The sequence below is a fragment of the Colletotrichum abscissum genome (assembly GCF_030869225.1).
Source record: "Colletotrichum abscissum strain IMI 504890 chromosome Unknown Scaffold_150.1, whole genome shotgun sequence".
Lineage (NCBI taxonomy): Eukaryota > Fungi > Ascomycota > Sordariomycetes > Glomerellales > Glomerellaceae > Colletotrichum > Colletotrichum abscissum.
The window spans coordinates 820-10,683 of NW_026850044.1; the positions used below are offsets into that span (position 1 = coordinate 820).

Genomic DNA, 9,864 nt, shown 5'->3' on the forward strand with positions numbered 1-9,864 from the left:
TTACTTTCAGTAACTTTAAGTTCTTGATCGTGATAGTTCTAGCTGATGGTACATTGGAGCGCACTGACTTCTGAGATGATATCTACTAAATTAGCACCCCAGATGGCAAAAACCACGCTTCTTTCAATATCAAGGACAACGCAGTCAACATCCGAGTTTCCCAGCAGGTCAAAGAGTTCTATCATGTCACTGGCGAATCGATAGAACGTCAAACGATGAAAAAAGGAAGTGATCTGGAGAGCTTTGCTGCTGGGTGAAGGTTTTGTCTCTCAAGGAGGCATGTATATGGCCCAAAGAGATTTAGGGAGAAGACTGGACGGTCATTCTTCTAATCAGGGGCAAATATGAGGATAGATATGATTCTGATACCCTTGAACCCCAGGATCCATACAGAGGTAGTACGATCGCAACATATCACGCAATCCAACACCGGAGTACACAATGACTATATGGCTAAATTGTCTTCAGCCAACAACTCAGCAGACTTCCTTTATCTTCCAGCAAATCTTGAGCCTACAGAGCATTTTTCAGAGCGTGGAGAGTTGCAGAGAAGAGGGTCTGCTTTTGGAGACTATGCCGAAGGTGATGTGAGTAAGCAGTTCATCAATCTCCCAAGATCAAGAAAATCCGGCGTGAGCTGAATGACTACGTATTTACTGCAGAAATAATGGATATTAAGCAGAAACCAACCGGTCTAGTGAAAAGATTCAAGCCCAAAGATCTGAAGAGTACCAGAGACAGTGGGCGCGGAATCGGCAGAGGAGAAATCATTGTGATGAGAGACCACGTGGAATCTTGATCTAAGTCTCATGAGTCTTGCGTTCTCTTTCAGATACTACCGGAAAGGAAGAAGATCGCGGAGATAGCCAACTTGCTAGAAGTGATTGATGGAAGTAGAAAACGCCTCTGATATCCTGTGTAGTAAAAGCTTGACGAGACCACACCATTCTGATGGCTAGCTAGTCGACGTATGAAATGACTGTACGTATAGGTGAACCATAGAGAGATTTATTGAATCATTTAAGTGTCTCCTGCTACCAATACAGATGATTTTGGCATCTGGGAATGATCGAGAGTTTGTCACATTCGTGGTTATTAACGCATAGAGATCAGTAAAACCAGGGGCTGCAACTTCAGAAGCTTTCATAACTGCTACGATGGTTTTTAATAACTTCCTCAGGACGAATGGAGACGACAGTGCGACCAATTTCGAACAAACTGAACTCAGGGGGCTGCAATCAGTTCAATCACAACAATATCGCTCCCACTGGGTACCATTGCGAAGTCGGCGCGTCACCGCAGACACCTAAAGAGCTTCGGCTTAAGAATCAATCGCTGGTCAAGTTCTGGCTGTACTTGCAAGAACACATCGACCATATTCAATCATGGCTGGTTGAGTGTATTGACTATGAATGTACAGAACAAGACGCAAGCACAGAACTGTTGCGATACCAGCTCAGGCACGTCCACTACCTGGCCGAATTGATGTTCCATTCTAGCACCAGGAGACTGGAAAGAATTAAAGATAGGAACGGTGGTAATCTGTCTGTGAGCCTTACCTGCTTCATAGGTTACATTACAGCTATTTTGGCTATCTAGCAACTCATGGAGATGCTTCCGGCTTCCTGGAGGTGAGCCGCAAGCAAAGATTGGAAGTCATAGGGAGCGGCTCTCCTCATCTGCGCGTGATGAGTCCAGGGGCTTGTCATGCCCTTTAGGAGCAAGTTCCACTTTGGTTATCTTTCAGGGCTATTAAATGGTAGGAACATGTGTTCATACTAATGGTTAAATGTGTATGATGCACCGCGTACACTCTCCTCAAGCCCACATATGTTCCTGTGCGGCGTATCTCGGTTGCACTCTAAAACGAAGGACTACTTACCGATCGTAATTTAGCAAGGTTCTTGCGTGACTACAGCACACTTTATCGGTCTGCCAATGTCTTTTGAATTCAAGGTAACGCCCTGCACCCATTACGGTAAACCAACACCAAAAAATGTTGAATTCAAGGTTGTTCTCTTCAAAAGCTTTCTAGCCGTCACCGGGAAGGAAAGATAATGTTGCGCATATGAGACAGCCCGTCAAGAGAAGCAAGCCTGCTTGACATCTTCTCGCTTGCTCACGTTTTGTGACGAAGTATACCAATGCTTTCCCTGGACGATCAGCTCAGGAAGAGACCACAGATACTGAAAAGCAGAGCTTAAACTTGCCGTAGCTTCGTTCAAGAATACCCACTGAGCGCATGTTTGCGACCCATCTGGAGCTTTGTATCTTAAATACTAGCGACGGTTCGCTCGGTATCAATATTGAGAAACACGCGATTGTTGCGTAAGTGATTATCGAGGGTGTATTTGATGGTGCTATGTCCGAAGTCAGCGCGGAAGTGCCTGACTGCATTGAAAACTGAGGCGTCAACAATCCTCCATCATCAGTGTCAATGTACATGCAGTAATACGGTTCTGAGCGGGGTTGACATTAGGCGAAAATTAGGCACATGTTATCGCTGATTCGCAAGGCTCCGGCAGGCAAAGTGGACCGTGGGGCGTCAAGCGCTGCAGTATCGCTCGTTGCTCGCCACAGTGTCGACATATAGTGTTGGGATTTTTGAGTGCTGGTCCGCTCGGTTCCAGCGGAGAACGCCCCGGTTGCATTTGGTGAGGAGCCACGAGAGCTTAGGTCAATGGTAAAGTCTTCGGCTCGAACCCCCGTATCTACCGACGGACGTTGGGCGCTAAACAGTCCCTAGTGCCTTGAAAGCAAAGACTTCTGGGCCATGGCCTGGGAGGGCGCTAGACCAGTGAATGTGGAGGCATTTGAACCGCCCTTAATCTGCTTTTCTTCGTGCCGCTAGATACTTATCTAGTCTCTTTGAAGAAAGTAGGTAGGCATAGCTCTTGCAACTCTATGGGTTGGGGTTGCGGGTGGTGCAAAGTACCATACTACTGCTTGACGTGGGAACTCAGGGGCAGGCAGGTCTGGCATGTTGCGCTTCCAGTACCACATCTTGTTGTCCGTACATCTTGTTGGATTTGTCCTGCTCGCGGCCACTTGAGCTCAAGTTAGGGCCTGTAGAAGACACATGCTGAACATGCGTTGATGACTGTCACCGTGATTGCTTCTTTATGGACGCGGCTTTCTGTTGTGGTCGAAGTGACAAAGGCCGTCTCGTCTACATGCTTGTGTGTGTGTGTGTGTATGTGTGTGTGTGTGCATATCTTTTTCGTTCGTGAGACTTTGATACAGCTTTGGAACTAAGCCCACAAGCTTTTGGGATCGTCATCATGTTCAGAGATGTACTGCAACTCAACACTGTCAGTATCAAACTCGAGGTCATCGCCTTGCTCAACCGTTGCATTTCCTGCCAGATCAAACTTGTATTTCTCAATGATGCCCTTGATCCTGCTATAACACTTGGAAAGGTGTTCCTTTCGATGCATGTGAGCATCGATGGCCAACGCATAAATCAAGAGTATCAAGTCGTTGGCTTCTCTGTGTTTAGGCCTTCTTCCGTGGACGGCGCTTGCAGAACCGTGCCCCAACTGCAAGAGGGAGGCCACCTGTAACTGAGAACAGAGTTATACAGTCACAGCCGCCCGAAAGGACTGTGGTTTAGACGAGTTCCTGTGTCACGAACGGAAGAAGTGTCTCCCACTGCCGAGAAGGATGTCAATCTCACCCACTCTCGCCTTTGGTATACAGAAGCAACCATGCGCGATTCTTTGATAAAGGCATCTCAAGACAGTCAGCGTCGCGACATTTGTGCCTACGCCAAGGATAGATGCTGAGAAGTCTCAGTATCTTCACAATAGTCTGGTCAACTTTGACTTCGATGTCCGGGACTTGGGCTGCGCATAACGCCACGATAAAACTATGTCATGAAATGAAGCCATGTCTATACGGAAAAGACCTTTGATGGAGTTTTCGTCATCTGGAGATACGCGAGGGCGGTTAGAGAGAGACCAATGTGCTTTGTAAACGAGGAACCACATGCCTCTGAAGACGAATGCAAACTCCATACCCAATTTGGGCCAAAGTCATCATGTCTTCAGTCTTCATCCGTTTCAAAACATTTCTTGAACACAGCCTGTCTCTCCGCTGATAATGAAGTATCATTACATTGTATCAAGGTGGTATTCAGCCGCGTTTAAATACACTTTCGTGCCTTTGCGGTAGAAAAAACGTTATCTTTATTCGTGCCAATGATGGTGATGGGGACCAAAGGTATGAAAACCACCCCTTGCGGCACACAAGCCAGGGCGGTCTGAATAGGGCGAACAGGTTTTAGATAGACACAAGTTGTGGTACATCAAACGCTCAGCTCATGCATTGGAAATTCTTTCAAGAATTAATGACACATCGCATGCCATATTGCGTGAAGATTCTCCTCGACCTGTGTCTGGCCTGATCGTTTTGCGAGAAACTCCTTGAACACATTCACTTCTTTGAGATTGCCGGCCTGAGATCCCTCAGACTTGACCTGCGACAACACACACTGCGTACCGTGGAGAGATAAGATGATCTCATTTGCGAAAATTTTGACAGAGGCACGGCGACTTCGAAGAGCGCAAACACGCATCGAGTGCCATCCAGAGGGTTCAGGGCCAAGACTCGACCATTTAGTTAGTGATGTCACCGATAAGAAGCACCCAATCCCGAGCTCCCAAAGTCCAAGTCTGCAGCGACGACAGCGGCGAAGAGCTTTTCTAGAGTCTGGCTTGTCTATATGAGCTCCTCAGGACGGCATGCCCATCTCATTTATACGTAGCAACACCAGCCAACTCATATATCGAATCTGCAAAAGATCCAAGATGATCCAACGAGAACAACCTCAAGATTACCATGGCATCTATTCATCGCGGTCTGAATTCCCAGTTTTGTCCCAAAAAAGAACAGTTCTTGATCAATCATGTACCAAACAACGCCAATGGGATAATATCTTAGACCAGCATGACATGCCGGCCCATGACCCACGCTTTCCCACGCGACGAGCTTCGATCGCTGGGCTCGTGTGATGGGAAAAACCAAGCCTGCAGTCGGTCTCCCGCGGCAAACCGAAACAGCGGTCCACACATGAAGAGACATAAGAAAGAAATCTTCCGAATAAACTATAATCTTAACGTCCAGAGGGGGAGGGGAAGGAGGAAAGAGACTTGCTTGAAAGTTGACCGCAGCTTGATTTTTCAGCGGTGCCTGTAAAAGTGCTTAATGCCTGAAGGTGGTGTTTTGTATTTTGCAGCATGAAGTATTCTCGCGCCATGTATACCTGACTCTGTAAACCCCTAGTAATGGAACTGGAGATGAGACTTCTATATCACCTTCTGGCTGTCAACCTCTCGTGTTCGATTTCGCTTGGCATTCTTCATTTTGACGGACAGTCACCCGATGTCGGAGGAGCACATTATCATCTACGGATTCAACAGGAATTCTCCATGTCGGTCCGAACAAGGCTCCCCATAGGTGTCGTCCCAGATCTGCATCGGTCATAAGGCTGGAAAATGTACAGAATTCCGGGCGTGCAAGCGTCCGCCACTGACCCAACGCTCAGCTCATCGCTCTGGTTCTCGTCCCCTTAGCCTCAGAAGATGGTCCGATTGGAACATGAAATAAGACGTGATTTTGATCTATTGACCATCCCCAACTAACAGTACGATAAGTAGATTGCTATCGATCTATCGCTGCAATTCACTCAATCGTTGTTTTATCGACGCTTGCAGAATCCGACTCTGTTGGGTGGCGATCCACTGGGCGGCGATGTGTTGGTTGCGCAACTCTAAAAGCCGCTCCTCGCTTCCATAACCTGCACGCTGAAGTACATTGATGGCGTTATGGATGCCCCGATACAACTCATCTGTTCTTTCTTGAAGCGCTTTGTCTCGCTCAAGCAAAGCTTGCGATTTTCTCACGGCCCCACGCTTCTCTTCATCGTCCTTAGCATCTTTGTCCATGATTTAGGGATTGGTTCGCTTCAGCTGACCCCAAAGCCCTTATTTACTCGTATTTTAGACGTAGGACTTCGATTGTGATATCGCCACTATGTATCGGCTGTGCGCGAGAAACTGCTAGATTTCTTAGCTGAGACAAGGAGCAAAGGCCATGGCCATGTGGCAAGATAGAAAGAAGGTATGTCGCACCTTCGTCGATGGAAGAAGGTCGGAGAAACCAATCGAGCCTTTGTGAGCGCACCGCTCTTATTGGCTTGTTCTTCTCTATGTAAGGCTAAAGCCCGCACGTTTGGCCGTGAATCTAGAAATGTGAGGGGGATGATTTTGAAAAGGAGTGTTCTGGTATAGAAGGTAGCTTCTTTGGCAGACGAGCTGGGAGCAATCATCGGTCTTTATAGTTTTTCTTCCACAGCTGCGGGAACAGATCATTGACAGCCAACTTTTCGTTGTACAAGGCTTCCCCAAATGGTACACATCTCTTCCTACTCACCGCAAATCCAATACGCTCTTTTCCCAAGCAGATTTCAAGATCAAGCGATGCTCAATGCAGTGGTGTTGTATCATTCGGAACCACTCTGGTAGTTGTGTTAGCTTGGTTACCTAGCAATATCCATATCCTTGCTCTCTTCACCGTGGCTGGGCAAATGATTGCTACTGAAGGTGTGGGGAACCTCTCACTCACCTCGTCCCACCTGGACTAGTATATAACGAACGGCTTCACAAAACAGAAGCAAGGGTTCATACGATCGCTGAGCGACGTGAATAGGCGTCGGTGACGCGTGGAGATCTTGTCCAAATCTCAAGACATCTGATTATAGATCTGATAGCCTGTGAAAGACGAAAGGTAGGCTCACAATGGTGTCCGACCCAGCGTCTCGCTTTGACTTTGGGAACTATCTTAGAAGTCTTGTTGAACCTGCTTGCAGCGCCGACTTTGAGTCCCCTGGCTCCAGACCTACCGTGTCAAGGGGCAAGGCTTGGTGTGCTTTGCAACGTCTTGACAGCGCTAACTGAATGACGCCGGCACTTCCTGCGCCTATACAAGTACTACATCCGGAAAACAGGAGCTCCAGATCTTTGGCTAGAGATTAGACTGCTTTTTTTTTCAGCTTTGTGTTTGTGAGTCCCCGGATCAGCAAGCTAATCAAACTCTCGAGGATGATGAATCGTAAGTCAAATCGAAAGCGACTGAATCTTCGTCCCTGTGATTCACTTGGTGCGATGGGCTTAGTAGAGTCTGCAGATTCAATACTTGAAACGTTGAGCGGCCAAGCGCTCAGGTTCGCCGAGGTCTCCGCCTCAGATGGCCGGGTCCCTTGTCATCCTTCCCAGAGAGGCATCGATTATTGACTCGCTCCATTGCCACGTCGATCTGTCTGCTCTGATCGCCCTTCTGCTTGCGTGACGGTGGCTCTAAGTTGTGAATGAAGTTTCGATTAAGCGGGCGTGTAAAAGACCTTGCCGACGTGCCCCTGTCATAGATGAGGGCCATGCAATCACAGAACATAACCGCGTCCCCAACGCCTGTTTTGGATTTGGCCACACCTAGCGATCAGGCATCTTGAACCCCGAAGCGGCCCTCCAGACGATGCCTCGTTTGATGAAAGTGCATGTAGCGGTGAATCAGAACAGTGACGCAGGTCTTCACCCCCCGGTGCCTAGCATGCGTGCTTTTGTTGGTTCGAAAAAGCATCCCTGCGATGGGCTTTGCGCAGACAGCCAGGGTCAGGTGATAGGCAAAGTTAATGACAAGGCAGACGCAGGAGATTTTCACGTCACCACTGAACTCAGTCATGCTATGGAAAACGCATTTTTCAAAAACTTGAAAACATAGCAAGGTCTAACTTTTGACGTTGAGCATCTCGCCCTTTGCATTGATGGGCTATCCAAGACCATCCCGCCCGAGCTTGCGAAGAACAAAAGGGGACCGAAAAAGGGCCGAGTTGTCAATCGTGATTGGGCATGCGGGTACCGTTGCCGGCCCAATGCACTCCACTCATGTGCACAATGCATGCACTGGGAGTCCCTGGTCCTTACTCAAGCCCGCCAGCATCTCGCGAATAAAGGCCAACCTGCGCAGGGGCAAGATCAACAAGGGCAAACAAGTTTGCCCCTGGTCGGGGTGTATCCACAGCGTACCAACGGCCTCGAAATCAACAGTGTCTTCCAGCGCTTGATGAACGTTGGACGTAGAAGCACGCAATGGCCTGTTTTTTGTCTTGCCAATTTTGGTTTGCGCAAACATTGTTTGTCTGGTCCACTCCGGGGACGCTTTTCCGGCGATTGTGGCCCAGGCTTCCACTCTCGGCCTTACCACATCGCCACCACGCCAGGGAGAAGCTGGGTGGACCGCCAAGGCTAGCACGATGCCCCACGCCGCGCGCCAGCCCACCATGGCAAACAGGTTCTCTAGTTCTTGGTCACGCCCGCAATATCTGCTTGGATGACTGATCTTGTAGAAGACGACCTGACTTGTGCGCTTTCCTCCGTCGCGGGCGCCTCTGGTCATGGGACGGGGAGAGGCTAGAGGCAGGGTTATCCGGCAGTAGAAAGACGAAATCGTGCCAGAAGCACACCTCGTTACATACTATGGCACTACGAAACGTCGATAGAGACACCTGGACGGATCGTGTTTGAACGTCGTCGATAGCCAGAAACACGTAACCTGCTCTGACTCCACGCCAATGCCTACGTGCAGTCTCGGGCCTTGCTTGCTACCAACCCCCCAAGCTGGCAATATCGCTTTCTTGGCTCACTCCCATCAAACCGTCTGCCGAACTAGAGGCTGCTTTCGCAGAGTACGTCCATCATAGTATTGTGCTTGCCGACTTTCGAGATACCCGATGATTGCATCCCATGCCCCTTTTCGCCAATGGTCTTCGGCGGAACCTTCGCATTGCTATTTGCCCTCCTTCATATCCGCAAGCGTCGCTTCCGAGGGCACCGACAACACCGCCTGCCCCGCTGAGGTTCTGCGGCATCGTCGAGCTAAGAGGTGGTGTGCGATGCCGTGACGGACGCGTGGCGAACGCCTGTGGGAGAGCTGGAGTCATTTGGACAAGCGTTTCCAATCGTCTCACTCGTGTCGTAGTCACCTACTGGGGCATATTAGCGAACTTCGAGCACATGTTCAACTTGCATCTACACACCAGCTTGCATGCTTCCGAGTGCGTCGTGTTTCGTAGTGGAGTTCAACGCCTCATACCCAGTAGTCGGTGCCCTCTCCACGTCGTCCAGCTCGGCATTTGCTTCGTCATATTCTGTGGGTACAACGCCCAAGGCCTGGGTGATGGGCGAAAGAGCAGCCGAGGGCCCATCGTGGGCGTGGATCTCCAAATGAGAACTAGCCACTGAGGCCGCTCTATACGGAATTTCTAGATTGTGTTCTTCGCACTTGAATATGAACCATCCATTGTGGTCCTGAACGATCCTGCTATCGCATTTCGCGTTTCCGTCGTCGTAAAGCTCGTTACCGACTGTCTCCTCGGCCAATGCCATAGCCGAGGCTGCACGGCGAAGTCGTTTCCCTGACTTATTAGGCGTATCTTCAGCCCGTCTCTTCTCAGAAGAAGTGGGAATGAAGACAGGTCGCGCTGGACAATACGGACCCTGTGCCTCGGCAACTGGAGCCAGGTCATCAGCGTGATACACTTCCATGGTAATACCTGAACAAGGCTGTGTTGAAGAAAGTGGCTTGGGCGACGAGCAATCCGTGACAGTTGGATTCCCGCCGAGTATGAAGTGAAGCTGCAATGTTAGTGTGAGCTAGTCGAGACGTGCAGATATCGCTTACCAAAGTCTGCGTGCTTGGCAAGGCCGAGACCATAAGCCTATGCTGAACAGACGCATCGTAAGCCTTCTCGATCTCTGCCAGTCGCTGGCGGGCATCATCATATCCTTTTTGTTGACGCGCATTCAGTTC

The 9,864-nt window shown here is 49.3% G+C and overlaps 4 protein-coding genes across 4 annotated transcripts; 2 read left to right on the forward strand and 2 right to left on the reverse strand.

Moving 5' to 3' along the window:
- Positions 1 to 1,185: 1,185 nt before the first annotated feature.
- CABS01_16778 (uncharacterized protein) lies at positions 1,186 to 1,599 on the forward strand (the record flags this gene model as incomplete). Its single annotated transcript, XM_060550108.1, has 1 exon — positions 1,186 to 1,599. One exon carries the CDS (start codon positions 1,186 to 1,188, stop codon positions 1,597 to 1,599), a length of 414 nt encoding a protein of 137 aa, XP_060403208.1.
- A 1,652-nt stretch (positions 1,600 to 3,251) lies between these two features.
- CABS01_16779 (uncharacterized protein) lies at positions 3,252 to 3,572 on the reverse strand (the record flags this gene model as incomplete). Its single annotated transcript, XM_060550109.1, has 1 exon — positions 3,252 to 3,572. A coding segment is annotated over one exon (321 nt), but the record flags the coding sequence as incomplete, so codon positions are not given.
- Positions 3,573 to 7,819: 4,247 nt separating this feature from the next.
- Positions 7,820 to 8,119, forward strand: CABS01_16780 (uncharacterized protein; the record flags this gene model as incomplete). Its single annotated transcript, XM_060550110.1, has 1 exon — positions 7,820 to 8,119. The coding sequence occupies one exon, from the start codon at positions 7,820 to 7,822 to the stop codon at positions 8,117 to 8,119; it is 300 nt and encodes a 99-aa protein (XP_060403210.1).
- An 811-nt stretch (positions 8,120 to 8,930) lies between these two features.
- CABS01_16781 (uncharacterized protein) lies at positions 8,931 to 9,599 on the reverse strand (the record flags this gene model as incomplete). Its single annotated transcript, XM_060550111.1, has 2 exons — positions 8,931 to 9,037; positions 9,092 to 9,599. 2 exons carry the CDS (start codon positions 9,597 to 9,599, stop codon positions 8,931 to 8,933), a joined length of 615 nt encoding a protein of 204 aa, XP_060403211.1.
- Positions 9,600 to 9,864: the final 265 nt, after the last annotated feature.